This window comes from Labeo rohita, chromosome 20 (genome assembly GCF_022985175.1).
Source record: "Labeo rohita strain BAU-BD-2019 chromosome 20, IGBB_LRoh.1.0, whole genome shotgun sequence".
Classification (NCBI taxonomy): Eukaryota; Metazoa; Chordata; class Actinopteri; order Cypriniformes; family Cyprinidae; genus Labeo; species Labeo rohita.
Genome location: NC_066888.1, coordinates 10,204,537 through 10,227,793, shown reverse-complemented (window position 1 = coordinate 10,227,793; position 23,257 = coordinate 10,204,537). Strand labels below are relative to the sequence as shown.

Genomic DNA, 23,257 nt, shown 5'->3' with positions numbered 1-23,257 from the left:
TAAGCTTGCTTATTAATTTTTAATAACAAAGCAAAAAGTTATACTTTTGGCAACTATAAAGGCTGTTTTACACCAAAATAAGCCTCAGGCTGAAGTAAGTGCCTCGGTTTCTCTCAATATGGTGTTTGTGAATAAATGGGAAAGCAAAGTACTAATGTACCTAATGAAAAAGTAACTAAGGTATTTTGTTGTAAATTTAAAAGTAATGTGTTACTTTACTAGTTACTTGGAAAAAAGTAATCTGATTACGTCACTCATGTTACTTGTAATGCGTTACCCCCAACACTGTCTATTAGTATTTTGCTGTACCTCCGGTCCTGGAGGGCCAGTGTCCCTGCGGAGTTTAGCTCCAACCCTAATCAAACACACCTGAACCAGCTAATCAAGGTCTTACTAGGTATACTTGAAACTTCCAGGCAGGTGTGTTGAGGAAAGTTGGAGGTAAACTCTGCAGGACACCAGCCCTCCAGGAACAAGTTTGGTGACCCCTGTTGTACTGTATAGGTTCAGCCAATATTCTTGCACATTTATTTTCATTCATTTTGCTGGTGTTGACACAGGGATTTTGTGGGTCAGTGGGTAAATGCTCAAACATCTGTCTTATTTTCTATTTTAAATAGTTAACTCTTTGATATGATATCAGATGTTAAAACTGTAAACCTGGAATTTGTGACTTTTAAAATCAAAACTTCTGAAAGCTTTTAAAACACCAGGCATCATACACATCTGTTGTTCCGAACTGAACAAACTCACACAAAAAGATGCGCCTTGTTGCTAGGAGACACATGACAAATGAAAACATGTGTTCTGAAATTGGCTCAAAATATCAAAAATGTTTGATATCCTCTTACAGTGACTGTGACTATCATACGCTACAAGATTTTGGTGAAATCTGACAATTCTGACTGCCCAAAAGTCTTTGACTTTCAGCAACTGGTGTCGACTCGTCCAAGAAAAAAATTTGGGCAAAAGTTGTGAAGTGTATTCCAGACTACTGGTACTATTTAAACTAACTAAAATACTTACAATAAAACTATTTGATATGAAAAAAAGTGGCATGCCATCCTTGGTCCTCCTTGTTCCATTGCAATTTATTACAAAGATGGACATATGCAATAACCACGCACCTTGTCGTCATCCTCACAGGTCATGACGTTGGAGAATGGGATCTCAGCCTTGAACATCTTTCTGCAGTGCATGAGCTGTACCAGCAGGTAACAGACTGTCTTAAACTTCATCCTTTTTGCCGGCTTTATGTCTGATAGGATCAGCCCAGGAAAAATCTGCAGAGAGAGAAAGAGAGAAAGAGAGGGGGTGGGAAGAAATGTGAAATGAGGAGAGAAAAGATTAACTGAATGTGTGAAAATGGCTGCAGTGACTGTTGTCTGAAAAAAAACAGAAGTGACTTAAAAAAAGTGATATGAAGAGGATGCCTCTAATCTATTTGTAACGAACACCAGATGGACGAGGATGTTTGTAAAGCTTTTGATTGTGCATGTATGGATAATTTTATTGCACTGCACTCTGGAAAGATACAGCTGGGATAGAAACTCAAAGCTTTAACAGAAATAGACGTCTAATGGGTGTTAAGTTCATCAAGCCTGAGAGAGACATCTGTATACACTAACATTTAAACATTAGGAGCTGGTAAGATTTTTACTCACCAAAGGTGCATTTATTTGATGAAAAAATGCAGCAAACCCATTTAAAATACTTGCTGTATATATTAATATATTTTAAAATGCAATTTTATTTCTGTGATATCAAAGCAGAATTTTCAGCATCATTACTCCAGTCTTCAGTGTCACATTATCCTTCAGAAATCATTCTAATATGCTGAGTTGCTGCAATCATTTTACTAAAATTACTACTGTAATTCTTTACTACCAATGAAATTCTAATTCTATAATGCCAGTGTAACCAAAGCTGTGTAGGAACATACAGAAATAAAGGTACAAAAGCTGTCTCTGAAGCAGTAACTTTGCAAACTGTACTAATTTGGGTACTAATATGTAACCTGTGAGGTACTAATATGCACCCTTTAGGGGTAAATAATGTAAAAAGGTGTAATTTTTTGAAAACATACCACCGCAGTGACAGCATTTGTACCTTTTTTCTGAGAGTTAAGGGAAAAATAATACTACCAAATAATACTACATTCTAAGATTTGCCTGCTTTTCACAATCCAGGCAAATTGTGATGGATAAAATCAATCCTTCTTTATTTACAGTGTAGTTTAATCCTAAAAAACACCACATTACAGAAGTGAAATGCTTTACTAGTGTGGTTTTATGCTGTCTATGATGTGACAATGTATTTGTACCTTGCGTCTGTGTGAGGGCACAATAAAGTATGTCTCGATGGCATGTTTGCTGAGGAAAGCGTGTCTTTCATGGCCGAATCCTGGCTCCACTTCGTAATCTCCATTCAGACATTCAAGCGTTGCTCTGGTGATATGAACCTTCCTGTTGGTGGAGGGGCAAATGATCATACTTTTACCTTTCTGCTCATATGGTCCTCGCTATATGAAGGTTGCATGATGGTTGGGGGAAAAAAAAAAGGCATAAATATCTGAATATGTGGTGTGTGACTAACCCAGGCAGTCCTCCTGCCTCCATCATGTTGGCCAGTGTTACGTCATTGGACCAGACGTCATACTGCCACTTGCGGAGCCCCAGAACTCCACACAGCACACGGCCTGTGTGCAAACCCACACGCATGTTCAGGTCCACCTCAGTCGCTTCCGCAACAGACCTGATTACATAGATACATTCACAAAAAAAGTTAAACTTTACTTTTTGCAATACATGAGTGGTCTTTATACTGATAAAAAAAAAACTTTTCTGTTACAGATTCAGTATTAGAAATGGCTTCTCCACACATTTGATGCTAATTTACTAATTTATGTAGTAAATTTTCTGCTGGCCACCAATAGAGCCTTTTATAGGCCAGTGGTTTTCAATCCTGGTCCTGGGGACCCACTACTCTGCACATTTTGCATGTCTCCCTTATCTGTCACACTCAGTTCAATACATGGATCTCTCTCCTGACGAGCTGATGATCTGAATCAGGTGTGTTAAATAAGGAAGACACACAATATGTGCAGAGCAGTGGGACCCCAGGCCCAGGTTTTCGGTTACATTCATCCAAAGTACAATTAAATTAAGAGCAATAAACGCTGAAAAGCTTACGTAAAAGTAGTGGTGTCAAAATTAGCACATTAACGCAGGCATTTAATTTTTCCAGTTTAACGGCATTAATATTTAACACAGTTAAAGAAGAAGTCCACTTCCAAAACAACAATTTACAGATAATGTACTCACCCCCTTATCACCCAAGATGTTCATGTCTTTCTTTTCAGGATGAGCATTTGAGATTAAAAAGTATTTAAACTGTATTTTTTTAAAATGAAAATAACCGATTTTTTCGCTAGATAAGCTCCTTCGTCCTTGGCTGGGATCGTTTACAACCGCATTTGGGATCGTTTGAAGCCGCATTTAAACTGCACTTTGGAAGTTCAAAATCGGGGCACCATATCAGTCCATTATATGGAGAAAAATCCTGAAATGTTTTCCTCAAAAAACACAATTTCTTTACGACTGAAGAAAGAAAGACATGAACATCTTGGATGACAAGGGGGTGAGTACATTTTCTGTAAATTGTTGTTCTGGAAGTGGACTTCTCCTTTAACGCAGGGCTGGAGTTAGGGTTGGACACCCCATTCACAACTGCTGCTTCTGTCTCTTTTTTTGTCTTAACAAGAAGTGTGTTTATTTAGTCGCAGAGGCTCTTTATGATCACATCAAATGGGAGATTTTTCATATGTGCACTCCGACTTCACTTCAGCGCCAGGCGCTAGTCAAACGAGCATGGGAAAAGTACAGGTGAGGAGGGAGCTTTATTAGAACAACAGTGAACTGCGGTCAGATGAGATGTTGTCATGTAAGTAAAAACGAATGTACCTGTCCTGTCAGCCGTTATATTGTTCTTAGCATGCATGCTTCAAATGCATGTACAAATATGGCAGCACACGCTGTAGCCTGTATCATTTCATATTAAAGCACAAATTAAACTTCAAGCATGGGTGTCAGATCTGTGTCACATTCAGAAGTGGAAGCTCTTAAAGTAATAGCAGCCAAATAACATAATAACCCAGCTGCTGTGATGTCTATTAATAAAAAAAAAAAAGGATTCATCTATATTTAATTTAGTGTTTAGTGGTTGGTAACTTTATTCAATTTCTGTATACTTGCTGAAGGGCGCAGGTAAATAATGGGTTTATGTGAAGATTGTTGTAAATTCACTTAAATTAGAAGTTATTTTTTAAGTCTAATAAATGTTAAAACTGATAACTCTCACGTATACTGTAATTTTGAATGGCTAGTCAATGGTTAAATATCAGGGGGAAAATCCTTGAGACATCAGTAATATTGTGATACTCACCTTCAGTCATAAAAAAAAATTAACAAATATTAAAAATATACTGTCTTTATGTTGTTTCTATATTAATTTGAATATTAATGTAAAAATTATTGCAATATTAAAGTATACTTAAAAACTAATGTGAGGTGGGCTAAATCGTGATTATTTTTAGTGATTAATTTTTTAAACGATTGACAGCACTACTAGCAAATTAATTGATTTAAAAGAAAATTGGAAATCTGTAATTGCAAAAACAGGTAAATAAATAAATAAATAAGCATGGAAAAATACAATTTTAGTTAGAAATTTAATTGCAATCTGCCATAAATGATCTTATAGGCTTAATATTACTTAAAAATTACATTTTAATTTTAGTGACGTCCAAATTGTGAACAACCAAATCCCATTTTTAATGTTTTTGTTTGTTTGTTTGTTTTTTATTAATTTGTTAAGCCTAATTGCTTAAGATAAAACATTAACTAAAATAAAATAAAATAATGAAAAAAACAACAACAAAAAAAGCTATGCGTTTTTCTTTAGTTTTAAGTTGATGTACTAAAACTTAAGTAACATTAATAAAAAAAAAAAAAAAAACTGTAATAGTATCTTAGTTATACTAAAATAACACAAAATGATTGGAGATGTCTAGCAATACCATCAGAAAGAAATCTGTCATATCACCAGAAGACTGTTTTGAAATTTCGATTAAAAATTAAGAGGTCAAAAGAAATTTGAAAAAATGAAACATGTGCATGGATGAATCATACGCAATACGTTCTATAAAAATATTTATTTGATTTTAAATAACTACTGGGTATAATCACCATAACAAATAACATCACAAACAACAAGAAAGCTCCTAGAAACAATTAACTGGTGAAAACATACCCTGAACACTATATATTTCCACCTAGAAAACTAGAGTCAGGTTTTTTGCCTCTTTTTCAAAGCTCCTTATTCTCTCTTCATCCCTCACTATAATGCTGGATCTGATGATTGAAGAGAGAGAGAGAGCTTTGGCAGGAGGAATTTCTCCTCTGTTTGCTACCAGCACAAAGCAGGAGATCTACACTAATGTGAGACAGAAAGTGTGTGTGTGAGAGAGAGAGAAAGAGAGAGAGAGATGTGTTTCTATGTGAGTGAGAGTTCTCATCCGCGTATGCATGCGTGTGTGTGAGTGTGCATATTCTAGCACCTGTGTGAGGTGATAAGAGACTGCAGCAGTGAAAGCCGCCTTAGAATTCAGAGCAGAGAAATGAATACAGTGAAGCAGGTCTGACACACACACACACACACACACACACACACATTCCCACACAAATAAAATCACTATAGCTTTCAAATACAGTCTGTCAGATCATCGGAGCTTCTGCTGACCGGCTCAGTGACTGCTGTTAAAACAAAATGAGATTTGGCCACAAACACTCACGTGATGGTGTCGATCATGTCCAGACCCATCTCCACGCAGCAGTGCGCATGGTCCGCTTTGGGCTGGGTCAGACCGGACACACAGTAATAACAGTCTCCCAAGATCTTAATCCTCCTGCAATGGTTTTCCTGCCAATCAGTCACACAAAAGCACGATGGGAGTTTTTTAAGAGACACACAAAGCCAATAAATGGAATGTGCAGTTGAAAGCAAGTCTGTTGATTAATATCACACATCTACCAGGTTATACAGAATCTTATTTCTTGTAAATTCCGTCATTAATTAATCACCCTCATGTTGTTCTAAACCCGTAAGACCTTTGTTTATCTTTTGAACACAAATTAAGATATATTTGATTAAATACAAAAGCTATATGACCCTGCATAGACAGCAATGCAACTGACACATTCAAGGCCCAGAAAGGTGTTGTGAACATGCAGCAGAGACTGAGATGGAAGAGAAGAAATGGTTAAATAAAATCGTTGTTTTTGTTTTCTTTCTGCACAAAAATGTTTTCAGAGCGTCATAACATTACAGGCGAATGAATTACGTCACATGGACTTAGGGGTGTAACGATACATGTATTCGTACCGAGCCGTCACGGTACGGGCATCTCGGTTCGGTGCATGAGGCCTTACAACCAATACAGGCAATTCACCTTCAATCCAGAAGATAACGTTACATTAAAGGCTTGCGTACTCAACTGTTTGCGAAATGGAGCTTTGTGCTCTTGTATCCTATCTTTCTCATTTGGAACAAATCCAAATATTCCATAATATTTTCATATTGACGATGGCTGCGTCCGAAAGCTCTAAAATTCTGCCTTCGGAGGCAGCATTCCAAGGCGGGAAGGCATCAAGGCACGTCCGAATTCTAATTCTGCTTCACTTCCTGTCTCCTGAGGTACCTTCATCTGATGGAATTTTGAAGGCAGCATAGATGTATCCTTCGCTGCCTGCGATTTCCCACAATCCTGTGCGTGTGCGTCATATGGGCTATATAAATAAAGATATTCTGGTGAAATTAGACTTATTACTTTATATAATAGATGAGATTTTGACCATGATATTCTTTATGAATCGTAATAATGTAAAAAGCATAATAAATAATATTGTTTGTAATAATAGTATTTAATAAAATGTTAAAAGAGTTCAAATGAGTAGTGAATAAGAATAATATTTACAACACACTACCAATAATAACGAAACAGCCACTAATAACAATGACCTGTTCTGCAATATTACTTGCATCAGTGCTTTTATTTATTTAAGCAAAAAGTAGCTGCCATTCTCAGACGTCTTTTCCGACGCACAGACCTTCGGTGGGTAATGACATCGAGGTCTTTATGTATTATTAAAGCATTTATATATAACTGTATAAGATCGTTTTTCTACAAATTCTACAACTTAACCGTTAGGTAACCTAGCAACGGCGTCATGTTCTGCTGCCTCTGAAACTGTTTCTAGAGTTGCCTTCGCAGCCTTCGAAGTCACTGCCTGATAAGGCAGCGAGGCAGCAAGTCAGCTGACTAGGTTTTCGGACGCAGCCGATGTATCCAAATTCTAACGCGTTCCTAAGGTGACACAGTGAGGCGGGCGCCCTCATGTTGTTTTGTGTTTGTGTGCACGGGCGCGATTACTTCAGCTTTCCTCATACCAGCAAAATCAACTTAAACAAAAAACAAATAGGATGTCGCTTTCTGCCATTTAAGTTTCCTTTCTGTCAGCAAATATATGCTACGTTACGTGTCGCACTGTTCCCCCCCCCTGGTTTAACAGTTAACTAAATTAAATATGTCAGGTATTTATTCCTTGTATGTATGTACTGGATATTTATAGCCTATATGAGACATTATAATTTGATATAAAAATTTGTATTTTTACATATAGGTGGGAAAAAAATTAATTTGTACTACTGTCTGTTAAAAATAAATGAAAAGAAATTTAGCACAGTAGATTTTTTGTTTGTTTGTTTTTTTTTTCTGTTGTACCGAAATTGTATCAAACCGTGACACCCGAACCGAGGTACGTACCGAACCGTGTCATCTGTGTACCATTACACCCCTACATGGACTTCTTACGATGTCCGTACTACCTTTCTGGGCCGTTTGAATGCTTTAGTTGCTGTCTATGCAGGGTCAGAAAGCTCTTGGATTTCATCAAAAATATCTTATTTTGTGTTCTGAATATGAACGAAGGTCTTACAGGTTTGGAACGACATAAGGGTGAGTAATGACAGAATTTTTATTTTTGGGTGAACTATCCCTTTAAGAGTGAGTGAATGAAAGAATGGTTATGGTACTGCTGGAACAAACTATTAGGATTTTTCTTATATTGACAGTCAATAAATGAGCAGATGAGAGTTTACTTAGCTATCAAAACTATAAGACGTAATATACACTACCAGTCAAAAGTTTTTGAACAGTAAGATTTTTTATGTTTTTAGTCTCTTCTGCTCACCAAACCAGCATTTATTTGATCCTAAGTACAGCAAAAACAGTATGATTTTCAAGTATTTTTACTATTTAAAATAACTGCTTTCTATATGAATATATTTTAAAATGTAATTTATTTGTGTGATTTCAAAGCTGAATTTTAGCATCATTACTCCAGTCACACGATCCTTCAAAAATCATTCTAATATTCTGATTTGCTGTTAAAAACCATTTATTATTATTATGTTGAAAACAGCTGAGTAGACTTTTTTTTTCAGGTTACTTTGATTAATAGAAAGAAGAACATTTATTTATCTGAAATACAAATCTTTTGTAACATTATAAATATCTTTATCTAACTTATCACTTTTGATCAATTTAAAGCATCCTTGCTTAATAAAAGTATTAAGTTTGTTCCCTGTCAGTCTGTACTTTTAAAATAAAAAAGTTTGGTGTCTCAGTAAAGATTTGTATTTTTAAATGAAATATTTCTGAATGCATTAAATTAATCAAAATTGGCAGTAAAGACTCCACATTGTTACAAAAGTTCTTTTTAACAATCCATTTATCAAGGAATCCTGAAAAAAAAGATCATAGTTTTCACAAAAATGTTAAGCAGCACAACTGATGATAATAAGAAATGTTTTTGAGCACCAAATCAGCATATGATTCAGCATTTGACTTTAGAATGATTTCTAAAGGGTCATGTGACCAGAGGAAGCATTGCCAGATTTAGACAAAATTGTAAACTATAGTTAAGTACATATATGGAAAGATACTGATACACGTAACCATTTGCAAATACTTGATCAGGATTAGACTCTCTCCAGTGATTCAACAGAACAATAAGACACTCAGACTAAAGAGAGCAAGACAAACAGAAAGACAGAAAAGAAGAAACTCTACAGATCGATTGCTCTATTTCATTAGAAATGCACCATCTGGCACCACAGGGCAGGAGGAGACTGTGGGAAACCCCCTGTCACAGCAGACACACACACACACACACACACACCATCTGTGCCAGTCATTTCCAACTGTTGTCTGAATTTCAAACTAATGTCAAACTTGAAAAAAAAGTTTTAGTTTTGAGAGCTACATTTCACAAAAAGCCTTACTTTTCTCTGATTGTATTTAGCCAAAATTTACACTTGCTGATTTGGAAATACAGATAGATAAAGTGAGCCGTGAAAGTGTTGGAAATGCGAAACTAATCTGCTTTTATCTCTTTCTAATACACAAGAAACCACAGTTTTACTTATTTGGAGGATTGATAATTACAAAGATCCAAATAATGCAAAAGCCTCTAGTAAAAGCTGCGGCTGTAATTTGCAGTTATTCAACATCAAAGACACTTGTGAAGGATCCCAGACAGCACCTTTGAAAAGTGCAAACACAATCATAGCTGTCAGGATGGTAATTTAGCATTTACTGTCAGGGGCTGATGAAATATTTACAAGTGTTTGCTAAGACAAGCATCTCTATTATTATTGTTAGGGATCAGAACAAACCCTTAAGCTTTTATTAAACTTTGTGAATAACCTGTCTTGCACAGTTTGTTCTGTGATCATTAAAGAAACTAGATGTTTGTTCTGAAGGTATGCTAATATTTTTCTAAGTGATCAAACTAGACAGTAGACAAGAGAGTAACACTTAAGGTATGTTTATGTTCATGTTTATGTCATGAATCATTCTAATATGCTGATTTGCTGCTCAAGAACATTTCTGATTATTATTTATTAAAACAGTTGTGCTGCTTAACATGTTTTGTGGCATATTTTAGGATTCTGTGATGAGAAGATCAGGATTTAAATGTGAAACAGAAATCTTTAGTAACATTATATTGTAAATTAATGTTGATTTTTTTCAGTCAGAAGTCTTTAGTCCACTGTGATTTTTACTATGCTAATACTATTTCCAATTCAAATGCTTCCACTCTCCCCGCAGTGCACAGAGCCACTAATGGGGATTATAATTATAATGTTGATTAGCATATTGCAGTAAGACTGTGAGCAATCATGTAAGTTACCGCATATGCCCAGTGATTTAAGATTCTCTCCACACATACACATCAATAGCATTACTTACTGTAGCGAGCTCATCAAACTTCCCAAAGAGCTCGTTCAGCAGTTTGACCAGCTCCTGGGCCGTGCACTGTGAAGCCAGACTGGTAAAGCCCACAATGTCTGCAAACAGGATGCTGCACATAACGAGAGGACAACAGGTTACGATGATTCAAACAAGACCTTACACTGTTCTTTGTTACTGCATCAGGTTGACTAAAGAAACGAATACGTTTGAATGAACGTACAGTATATTTAGCCTATTGGCCTTTTTTCATTAAAACATTACAGTAAGTCAGATTAGCCCAGGCGAGGGTTACAGGGAGTGCTTAGCTCACCCAGATGTTGGTTTGACCCAACTGAGTTGTCAAGGTTTGGCTGGTTAGTACAGTCCAATTAACCAACCAGCGTGGTATCATTCAATTTAAGGGATAGTTCATCCAAAAATGAAAATTCTGTCATTATTAGTCAACCTCATGTCGTTTTAAACCTGTGTGACTTTCGCTCATCAGCACAAAGTAAGATATTTTTGCTGAAATCCGATATTTCTCTGACCCTGCATAGACAGCAACACAACTGACATGTTCAAGGCCCAGAAAGGTAGTAAGGACATAGCTAAAATAGTCCATGTGACATCAGTGGTTCAGTTGTAATGTTATGAAGCTATGAAAATAGAAAAGAAAGAAGAAGAAGAAGAAGAAGACAAAAATAACAACTTTGTTCAACAATTTCTTCTTTTCTGTGTCAGTCTTTGTTGCACATTTACAAGAGTAATACTGATGTCAGATGGACTATTTTAAAGATGTCCTTACCAACTTTCTGGGCCTTGAAAGTATCAGTTGCATTACTGTCTATGCAGGGTCAGAAAGCTCTCAGATTCCATCAAAAATATCTTAATTTGTCTTCTGAAGATGAACAAAGGTCTTATGGGTTTGGAACAACATGAGGGTGAGAATTTTCATTTTAGGTGATTAGGTGTTATTATTGTTAAATTAAAAATAAAATATTTTTATTAAAGCTGCAATTAAATGGAAGCAGCGTAAGATCTATTTCATTTTACACTGTGATGAACATTTGAGTGAAATGTTTTTAAATAAAGGTACAGTATGGTGGCAACTTGGTTCTATTCATCAGTTGTTGATTAGATGGCGTTGATCTAAATGTGAGTTTCCAGTCAACTGTAAGAAAGCAGCAGAGTTTAAGTGGACAAAATGATTTGAGAAGTCCTGTATATAATATAAAAATTATTTTTCTAATTTGTACAATAAAACAAAGATTACTGGAGAACGTTTTAGAAAAAAAAAATACTATAGAGCGTTTGCACTTACATCATTAATTGGTCAGTTACCCCGATGCACGGCCATACTGGCGACACTCGGATGTAAACTACAGCATGGATTGCACAGTTAACATAATACTGAATATGTTGTTCTGCTCATTTATGCAGTTTAAACTACAGAAAAAAAATGTGTGGAAGCTGCTAAATCATATAGAGAAGAACTCAGTAAGCAGGAAAGGGCAATATTTTGATAAACTAAAGTTGATATGTGGCAAAAATACGTACGAGTAGTATAAAAGGAGAACTCCACTTACAGAACAACAATTTACAAATAATTTACTCACCCTCTTGTCATCCACAATGTTCATGTCTTTCTTTCTTCAGTCGTAAAGAAATTGTTTTTTAAGGTAAACATTTCAGCATTTTTCCCAATATAATGGTCTGATATAATGCCCCGATTTTGAACTTCCAAAATGCAGTTTAAATGCAGCTTCAAACGATCCCAAATGCGGTTGTAAACCAAGAAAGAAGGGTCTTATCTAGCGAAACGATCGGTGATTTTTATAAAAAATAATACAATTTATATACTTTTTAATGCCAAACGCTTGTCTTGTCTTACTCTGCCTGGACTGTTTTTGTTCCTGTTCATGACAGTTAGGGCATGTTCTTCCTCAACAACTTCCTGGGATCGTTTACAACCGCATTTAGGATCGTTTGAAGCCGCATTTAAACTGCCTTTTGGAAGTTCAAAATTGGGGCACCATATCAGTCCATTATATGGAGAAAAATGCAAAAATGTTTTCCTCAAAACACATAATTTTTTTTACGACTGAAGAAAGAAAGGCATGAATATCGTGGATGACAAGGGGGTGAGTAAATTATTTGTAAATTGTTGTTCTGGAAGTGGACTTCTCCTTTAATTAAGATATTAGCCTAATATTTCAGTTACCTGACCAGAATTAATAATAAGAACAAACACGAACCTAGTTTAGTTTGGCCAAACACAAATGCCTTTTGTTTCTCAGATTCAGATTTGTTATAACTTTTGGCAGTTTATAGTACTCCAAATGTTTTTTCCCAGTCCAAACGATTAATAATAATAAGCCCAAAGCATGACAATAATTGTTCATTTTCAGCAGCAATAATAAGCAAAATATACTGGTTTCATTCGGTTCAGTGGCAATGTTTACGTTCAGTGCCACCAATATGGCCAACTGATGATGCGTTGTAAAATGTCTTTCGAATGTTACGAAAGACATTTACGAAATGTTACGAAATTTACTATAGTGAAAATAGTTACTACACCAATTTTTTTTAAAGAACACTAGAGAGTGTTATTTCACCAGAAGATAGAATGAAGACATATTGATTAAAAAAACAAAAAAACAAAGAAGACCAATAACCAATTACTCTTAGATTACTTACTACAGAATATGAAAATCTCAAATTTTATAACCCATCGTCATTAACATTAAAAAAAAAAAAAGTCATGCTGAGATTTAAATACCTATAAAACACTAGGACACTAACATCAACTAATTTAAAAGGACATTCAAACTCAAAACAAACCTGAAAGAAAGCTGAATTCTAAATTTAAAACTATAATGATAACTAAAGGCCCTATTAGTTACATAGCAAATCAGACTTAGGTTGTGGACTCAATAAAACCTATATTTCCAAACTAAGCAAACATGGCAGATAAATGAGAGTACAAACATATAGCTTATATAGCGCTCATAGTTACAGCCCACTCTTCCTGTTTGATCTGGAGCTGGGCTGTCTTTTAGACAGTCAGTTAGTCATGGAAAAGTTACTTGTGTGCATCATCTTTCGCTCCCCATCTCTTGGCTGTGTGTATGGCATATGTGTATATGTGTGTATGCGGTATTGTGTGAATTTGCCCCCCCAGCACTGCTTTGTTCCATCTCTCCCTCTCCGTCTCTCCGCATGTGTGGGCAGTGTGGGTTAATTGAGCAGCTCTTGAGTTGATAGCACTAGCGCTGTGGGCGCCGTACACGCTGTGCGAGCTTTGGTTGGCAGCCAGACTCAGGAACTTAGACGGCTGCGCGTGAGTGAAGAGTTGTTGACTCTTATTGACTCACTGATTCAGTATTCACAGTCACAATTTAAGTACAATGAAATTGACACTGTCTGTCTAGTCTGGAAAAAAAAACTGAAATGTAGTGCTCTCATCTCTCATTCATGGAATAAGTGTGGGTTTTCAACATGAATGGCTTGATTGTTGAAACACACTCTCTCTCGTTCTTTCTGTACCTGACGTTGTCGTGTCGCTGGATGTATATCTTATGGAAGATTCTTTCTGGTGGCTTCAGGAAGTCCTCCTTCATTTCCATGGCAACATTTCTGGGCAGCAAGCTCATGAGAAGGCGTTCCTGTAATGCGTCCATTACATTTTAGGATAAACAAGTTTCTGAACGTCTCAGTCAAGTTTAACTCTTTCCCCTCCCGCATTTTTTTTTTTTTTTAAGTTGCCAGCCACTGCCAACATTTTTGATCATTTTCACAATATTTCAATGCACCCAGAATATTTTGTTGTATAAATATCTGAAAATGCAATATGTTAAAAGAAATCATAGACTCTCTGTTTTTAAACCAAAAACCCATTTTTTTCTAGCTGCATGCATTATTTTTTCATAAACACTTTGACTTTAATGTGGGAAAGTTTAAAAAAGCAACATTTTAAGCTAAAAGCTGAGAAAACTGCATTTTTGTTAAAGACTGTAACCAGATTCAGAACAATGATCAAATCATAGATGGAGAAGATTGCAGTCTAAACTATTTCCTAGGTCAACATTTCATTCAGTAACATTAAGCAGCTTTGATTTATATGCTGTTTAATGTTTGATGGCATTATATTACATACAGTTGAGTTCAAAAGTACATGCACCTTGCAAAATCTGCAAAATGTTAATTATTTTACAAAATAAAAGGGTTCATACAAAATGCATGTTATTTTGTATTTAGTACTGACCTGAATAAGATATTTCACATAAAAGAGGTTTACATATAGTCCACAAGAGAAAATAATAGTTAAATTTATAATTTATAAATGACCCCATTCAAAAGTTTAATACTGGGTTGTTACCTAAATGATCAACAGCTGTGTTTTTTTTTTTTTTTTTTTTTTTTTTTTTTTTTTTTAGTGCGAGTTGTTCACAAGTCCCTCGTTTGTCAATGACCCTTTCCAACAATGACCATCTTTTCACACCGAGGACAACTGAGGGACTCATATGCAACTATTACAGAAGGTTCAAATGCTCACTGATGCTCCAGAAGGAAACAAGATTCATTAAGAGCTGGGGGTGAAAACTTTTTGAATTTGAAGATCAGAGTAAATTTAACTTATTTTGTTTTCTGGGAAAATTCTGTAGCTTCTGAAGGGCAGTACTAAATGAAAAAATACGATATTTAGGCAAAATAAGAAAAATGTACACATTCTGTTCAAAAGTTTACAAAGTTTCTCTTATGGGCTATATGTAAATGTCTTTTATGTGAAATATCTTATTCAGGTCAGTACTAAATAAAAAATAACATGCATTTTGCATGATCCCTCTTATTTTGGTAAAATAGTTAACAATTTGCAGATTCTGCAAGGTGTATGTAAACTTTTGACCTCAACTGTATGCATCTGCTTACATACGCAATCACTTGTTTGTGCTTCTCCTTCATCTGTGTTTTGATCCAGAGATTCGGTACTCTTTCAGATGATGTCTAATAGCGCCCCCTATCATATAACAGTGAAAACACAGAAAGATAGAAAATTCCATCAATCATGGGGAAAGAGTTAAGCTGAATTAAAGAATAAATTATTCTATTACTCTACAGAATTAATTTACCCATTTTTTAACATTACTATATATATATATATATATATATATATATATAAACAACCAACAAATCAACTCTCTCTCATATTTAGGTGCAATATGTAATACTGACAGTTAGTGGTTTAAATAAGTACTGCCGTCCAAAATCAAAATATTGTTTCTCTCGACCACTCCTCCTCAGATTTGACGCTCACACGGGTTGCCAGATGCAACAAAGGAACGAGCGCAACCAACAATGTTAAGCAACAACACTAAGTTTTAATATCCCTCTAGTCATAGAGCTTATTAGTTGGATGCCAAGGCTTTTTAGGACAGGTAGAATCTGCAATCTCTGATTCAGTTCATTTGCTGACTTCCATAGCTGCAGTATGCTGTGTTTTTTTTCCCAAACTGGCATCCCGGTGTGCCACAATAGTATTGGGTAAAATGGCAGTTCGGGGAATCACACAGACCAAAGCAAAAACAAACATTTTGACACGTAACTCACATTTCAAAGTAGAATAACTGACTGTAGCATCGTTTTCTGAAAAACAAGTATGTGAACTCAGCATGTTTCCTAAATATCTGCAAACATATAATGGTACAGTCAAAAACTACATACAGCACCTTTAAAGTTCCCATGAAGTGTGCTCCAAAACAATAACAAAATTTGCATTTACAAGACATAAACATTTAAAACTTAGTCTCTAAGTTACGGCAATATGGATCAACGATTTGGATTACATCACCCTGCTCTTCAACTTCTCATCAAACTTTCTGTCCAATCAAATGCCCTATAGAATCCGAAACGTCCCGCCCCCTACACTATAAATAAATGCTGAAACTGTGGCTGAAATCGGTCACTTGTTCACAGTTTTAAACAGAGTTACACAAATCGGTCACTTGTTCACAGAGCTCAAGCTGTGATATATAAACGAAAGGCTATTGGCTATTTAAAAAAAGGGGGCAGAACTGCTTGATATGTCCTGCCCTGTCTTCCTGTTTCAGTTGACATTTCGTCAACACATAAAATAACTCTGCGAGTTTCAAAGCACTTCAGTGGACCTTTAAGACATTTGCTCAACCAACTTTATGAGATCCCACCTTGGTAGAGAGTGTTCCGACATACAATGAAAAGTAACAGATCTGACTATTGTTGTGTATGTAAACATGAAAATAAGTAATTTATGTTACATAACAAATGTGAAAGTCTCTTTAAGTAATGTTCACCAGAGACATGGAAATTTCCAAGGGAAGCCATGGCCTTCCGGTTGGTCTTCAAATTGACGTCACGACTGAACGGCTCCATAAAAAAACCCATTAAAATGATTGTGATGGCCATTGTATAATGGTTTTTGTTAGTTTAAAACTGGCCATTTCTGTTATCTGTATACGTTCTATCTAATACGCTGATAGCTGTAAAGTGGCCAATCTCTGTGAGAGATCACAGTTCTGAGCGTTGGAGTTGGTTGGCATGGCAAAGGTAAGTTTCCGTGGAAACGCATATAGTTCATTGCCAAACCATGCGTTACTAAAAGCAGGTGATAAATGCCTTCTCGATGAGCAAACCTCAGCGAGCCATGCCACCTGTGTTAGAAACCCAACGGGTCGCTTTGTCACTCGCCTTCACTCAAAAGTTGAGCTGAGAGTTGGGCTGAGAGTTTGTAGCAGCATGACTATAATTGCCTAAGACTCTTTCATTGACTGTAAAACTTAAAACCAACAAATATTAGTGTCTGTTACATATAATTTTAGTTACATGTCATTGGATCTCTATTTGCTGCAAATATATAAACTACCGTATATAATTCTCTGGCCAAAAATACAGTGAAAATTAGGGCTGGCTAAAAAATATTGATTTTAATCGATTCTTATTTTTATGAAACTATATATTTTCTTAAACCTCAAGAAGTGATTAGTCTGGCCTGTTTTCAGTTAACAAACAGAACACTGTAGCGCATATATCCAATAAATCACAAAAAGCTTTATGCTTTATTACTTTTCATATGAAACAAAATCTCAGATTTAAAATTCTGTCCATTTTATCACAGAATTCAAACAATAAATGCCATTTTGGCACCGTTTAATGTGGATCGCCTCACTTGAAGAGAAGCAGCACGTGAACTGATTATCTCCTCCCCTTTAAAACCAGTTTCAGCATGAAATAAACATGAATGAACATAAGAAGGTATGTTAAAAGCAAGAGTACAACTTACTGAAATCCATATCCTGTCTCATGTGATTGCTCAATCAGTGTAACTCCTAAATTGTTGGTCACAGGCTCAAGTGTCTTATGTCGTTGGAATCCTTGGCTCACACCAGACAAAACGCACACCTTGGATTTGGTTTTGTGGCAAAATTTTCAGGTATTGTGGATTTTTTGAAAAACCACAAACTAATCCTTGGTTTTTCACCTGATCGGAACCAAACCAGTGCAGAAAGATTCTCTGGAGAATAAACATCAATAATTACAAAAAAAAAAAAAAAAAAAAAAAAAGTTGACCTTTCGACTCACCATAACAAAGGAATGCCAAAACGTTTGAAAGTGGCAGGGCTGTCTTTACTAAAACAGCTAAACTTTTGAATGGAATGAACGGATATCTTCACCAAGATCTGAGGTCACATGAAAAAAAGTTGCGGACCTTGGCCACTTGGTGGGTCTATAAGAGGGAAAAAAAAAAAAAAAACATATAAATGGCTACAACTGCACAACTATTTGGCCTATCACCATGAAAATCAATGTGCATGGTCTTGTTCTAAAGTGCCACAAGTGTCTACACGGACATTGGTGTATCTCGAAAAACATGGCTGCCATTGGCCGACGAATTTTAAGCACCTGTTAGACAAGGTTAACGAAGGCCGATCGGAACAAAACTCAGTGGGCCTGTTCGACTCAGGGCCCCAGAGGTCTGCATTTTTCAAGGGTGTAAATGATTGCACGTCACACATTTGTTTACACAAACGTGCAATATCCATATCATACTATAGGACTCCTCATTCTGGACAACTTTGCCTCTAGAAGCACTGCTGTCAATCAAATCATTTTTTAAATGATTGAGAAGATGTACAAAACCTACACTGTGAACTAGTCATAGGTTTTTTGCTCAATTTGGAAAAAAAAAAACACTGCAGTGCAATTCTCTGGACTCCCTATCCAATAATTATCAAAAAAAAAAAAAAGTTGAAATTTACCGTTTGGGAAGCTATAACAGGGTTCTTTAAAAAAGAGGCCTGTCCAAGTTTACCAAAAATCCTATAAAGCCTAAAGGAAAACACAAAATTTCACAAAACCTGCTGAGCACATGCGACAGGTGATTCTAAACAAGCACGCAAAGTTTTAAGGGGATCAGACCATAGCTGGTGCTATACAGTCATATCCGCTTTAAAAAAAAAAAAATCTGTGGTAAATAACCTGGATTTGCCAAAAATGTTTTTTTTAAATCATTGAATTAGGTGGTTACAAGCTTGGTAAATAATGTTTTGTTTTGTTTTTTCAAATGTGCTTAATGGCCTTAAAGCGCTTGAGCCCTGGTAATCGCTGCTTGCAGCTATATTTATTAGCAGTAGTATTAGTATTATAAATAATAATACTATTATTCAAAGCACCAAAAAAACAAAAGTTGAAAAAAAAAAAAAAACATTCAAAACTCTCTGGCCTCCCCTTTTCCATTTAAAATGTCCATTTATTCAAATAAAAATCCAATTAATCCAATTTTACTCAAATATTTTCCATCCCTGCGATTTAATTCATCTGTCCCAGAAACTCTCAAACTTTTGAAATCAACACGTGCCATTCTTGCTGAATGTGCACTTTAGTGCACATACAGTAAATGACAGATCATCTGTGCAAATGGAAAGATCACAGACTGGTCCATATCTCTGCAGCGAGTGTGCACACGTGTGTGAGAGTTTGCGTGTCAGAGAGAGAGTTGTGCGGTACAGCTTGGTGTGATGTATAGAGTGGGTGGTGTTACCTTCTATTCAGGGAGTTTGTTGGGTAGGAGGTGGATGAGTCATGTGCAAACAATTATAACCAATTTTCAGTCGCTAAGGAACAAGGGGAAAGTGTCCTCTTCGCTTTAGTTTGTATGAGTGTTTTGCATCTTTCCATCTTATGCCCCTCTCCACTTCATTTATAAATCATTCAGTAATTATCCACTGCAATCTACCCGGAGCTCGGCGAGGGAGATAAGTTATGCTAATGTTGCTATTTGATTCACATTCTTTATCATTGATATAATCCACAATGACAGCGAAAGATGAAGCGGTCTCACTGAGAAATAAAGTGGGATGGTGGATCTGGCTTGTTCCGGTAGATTGCCACTGCAAGAAAATCTTTGAATAAGTGCATCACAATCTGCTGTGTGGGCATTTTTTTCCAGAAATGTCCATCCCGCAAAAATGCCAACAGTTATAGCAAAGAGTTTGCTCTAAGTATAGAAAGTCCTGTTTCATTCAGGATTGGGCTTATACAGTAGAGGTGCTGCCGTGTATCTAGATGGATGCGTGGAAGTTGTTTATAATATCCACCTTTTTTTACCGTAAGAGCGGGCACGGCCTTTTGTCATTTTTTTGGGTCTGATGTCCAGTCTCATCCACGTCCAGCTATTTTTAGCTGTACAAAACAGCTTGTTTTGCTGATTAATATTGCAAATTGGTGTCTCATCATATTATTTTAATGTATTACCTTAATTACTTAATTTACTGCATTTTGTTATTCTTCTCGTATTTCCCTATAGCAAATAATGATCCAGAAGTCTCACTCATAGGCATATTTCCGCGTTGAAGAAAAAGGTGGATATTTGGGCTTCGGCTTAACTGTTTTTTATGCTGTCCTAAAATTCATGCAGCCAGAAAAATAATTACTGTTTACATTTTAAAATAATTTAAAGTCTTAACTTCTATTTAGATGTCTATATACAAAAAAAAAAAAGAAAGAAAGAAAGAAAAAAAAAAAGAAAGAAAAACATTTCACTTTAAAATTAACATGAATTTCATTCACAACCCATTTTACTGTAAGACATGTTTCAAAAAAAAGAAAAAATGTGTGACAAGAGTTAAATCAGTTTGCAGTAGATTGTGCAAAAAAATCTGTGTAATTCAGAAATGAACTGAAAAAATTAACTGAGATAAACAGGAGCAAATTAGAATTTACACTAAAATTTAATGAGGTAGAATTAAATGTCAAGACACACTTTAAATGTTACCTTGAGAGCCTTGTTTGAAACTTCTTTTTTTATACTCTTTTATACTCTACCATTCAAATGTTTGGGGTTGGTAAGATTTTTTATTGTCTCATATGCTCAGCAAAGCTGCATTTCTCTTAATAAAAACACATTACAACAGTAATATTGTAAAATATTGTTATAATTTAAAAATAAATATTTTCTATTTTAATATATTCCAAAATGCCTTTTTCTGTCATGTAAAGCTGAATTTTCATCAGTCATTACTCCAGTCTTCAGTGTTACATGATCCTTCAGAAATCATTCTAATATGCAGATTTGTTGCTCAAGAAACATTATTACTGTCAATGTTGAAAACAGTTGTGCTACTCAATATTTTTGTGGAGGAAGTTCAAAAACATTTATGTGTTTATTAATTTTTTTTGTATCAGTGTAAGTCTTTACTGTTACCTTTGATGAATGTAATGCATCCGGCTGAATGAAGTATTAAAATATACATTTCTTGAAAAAAAAAAAAAAGTACTGACTTTAATTTTTGCTCTGTATGTCTTGTAGACCAGACAAAAGAACACTTCATTTCCTGCCATTCATTAAATTCCAGTTCAACTTTGAGTTGAGCTGTTTTTCCATTTGCAAAAACCCACCTAATGTCATGACAAAAACGTACCTGTGGGAACATTTTCGCGAGATGCGAAATACATATCAATAATTAAGTCACTACAGTTTCCAACAGAAATGTCCACTTGAGATTGATAAACAGCGAGCACTTGTAATAGTTCACGTACACAGTTATGATTAAAGCTCCATGTGTTTCGATTTCCAGCCAGAACAAGCTTTCTCAGTAGTTCAGCCAGCACGGAATTGGACTTAGGATGCGGAATCCTTGGTTACGACTTCCATGAAAAACATGATTCACGATGAAGGAGCTATAAGATGAGAGATCACAAACAAGCTAAAACGGTATGCTTGCAATTGCACTTTTACGTTACATTCGCTTTTATTCATACTATCAGGTAGGTTTAGATGTAGTGCAGATAGGACGTTATTTTAAAACGTCATGGAGCATTAAGGAAAGCCCTTTCACACGGAACGTGGCAAACTGTGAAAATTTGCCGTGTTGAGGCGGTGTTCACAACGCGGCCTCGAGGCGGATGTTGCCATTGTTACAATTGTCAAGGTCACATTTGTATGTACTAAAAACTAAATAAAACATAACTGAAGTTTTGTGTTTGTGTCATCCTGTCATTAATTATTGTCATTATTTTTTTTTTTCCGTTTGGCACAAGTGGAGTAGTTTTTTAAGAATTGCCTTAAGAGCATAAAAAAGAGCTTCTGCATTTTCAACTATCCGTTATAAGTTCAGTTAAATGTTCTATGATTGGTTGCTAATAATATGTTTACTCATTGGTTAAAGCCGATGCAGCTGCCGCTGCTGCTCTCAAAAAGATAAAATACTGCGCCGTGCTCATGGAAGCAGCAGGGTTTAACTAGACACAGTTGTGAGTGTCTAGTTCATTTTGAATGGGAGACATGTGGAAAGCGGCAAACCACAGGCAGGCACCGCCAACTGAACTTATCCACAAGTTTCCTACGCCCCATGAGGCCTTGCGTCAAAACTGGGAACGTCTTTCGGTTCAAAGTAAACAAGCAGGGTGTGACACTCATTCCACCGAGACTTTCCTCCGACTGTTTCGGGAAAAGATTCAAAGCTTCGAGAGTGTCGAAAACAGCGCGATCTGGTGGTTAGTAAAAAATAAAGCAGCCAAAAGCCTGTGAAGCTCCGTCGGAAGAAGCATTCACCACAATTTCCATAGATCGATCCATGTTATATGCACAAATAAAAGCCTAACTGTGTGTGTTTGTTGAATTTCTGACTCTGATCACTTAATTTACCCATTGAACAATGCCATTAAATGCCAGTACGAACATCAGTATGACGTAATAGAAGAATGATGTACACATATATTAATTGCATATGACATACATTTAATTTTCCTGAAATAATCTGTATTCGTCATATTACTTGTATGACTGGGTATTTAAAAATGTAATCATTAAATGGGTCCCAATGAAAATGTACTTGCAATGTAAGATCTGGGGGCTGAACATTAGGACATGCAAAGTGAATCGCGCACATGACCGGACAGAAAGTGAGGCTTCTACAAAAGTGATTTCTACGTTAGAATTGAGGCTTCATCTGGCATGCCCTTTAACACAAGCTCTGATGTCTCGGTTCAAATGTCATTTCACTAGTTGACAGTCATTCAAGATTTAGCGATCCAAACTTGCTAATGATGTGGGAACACAAATTCAAAAAGCATATGTTGTCCATAAGAACGTAATGACATCTCTCATAAAGTTGTGCATCTTTACAAAGTAAACAATGGTCTAAAAAACACTTAGCCTTTTCGCTAATTAGCACACAAATACCATTGTATGCTACGTCCACCGCCTCACCGGAAGTTGTACCCACGTTCTTTTTTACAGTAGCGCCCCCTGGAAACTTGTGGATAACGGACAGTTGAAAATAGAGGAGAAGATTGTTTTTTTATGCTCTTAAGGCAATTCTTCTTCTTCAAAAAAAAAAAAAAAAAAATCCACTTGTGCCAAACGGAAAA

The 23,257-nt window shown here is 35.9% G+C and overlaps 1 protein-coding gene across 2 annotated transcripts in view; it reads right to left on the bottom strand.

Annotated features, from left to right (window-relative positions):
- adcy1a (adenylate cyclase 1a) overlaps window positions 1-23,257 on the bottom strand; it is a 56,640-nt gene that overhangs the window by 26,123 nt on the left and 7,260 nt on the right. For both annotated transcript variants that reach the window (XM_051139460.1, XM_051139459.1), the window contains exons 3-8: window positions 13,901-14,019; window positions 10,373-10,484; window positions 5,852-5,979; window positions 2,596-2,754; window positions 2,324-2,465; window positions 1,128-1,283 (exon numbers count right to left, since the gene is read on the bottom strand). In XM_051139460.1, coding sequence (XP_050995417.1) covers window positions 1,128-1,283; window positions 2,324-2,465; window positions 2,596-2,754; window positions 5,852-5,979; window positions 10,373-10,484; window positions 13,901-14,019 — 816 coding nt within the window. The remainder of the gene's footprint in view (window positions 1-1,127; window positions 1,284-2,323; window positions 2,466-2,595; window positions 2,755-5,851; window positions 5,980-10,372; window positions 10,485-13,900; window positions 14,020-23,257) is intronic.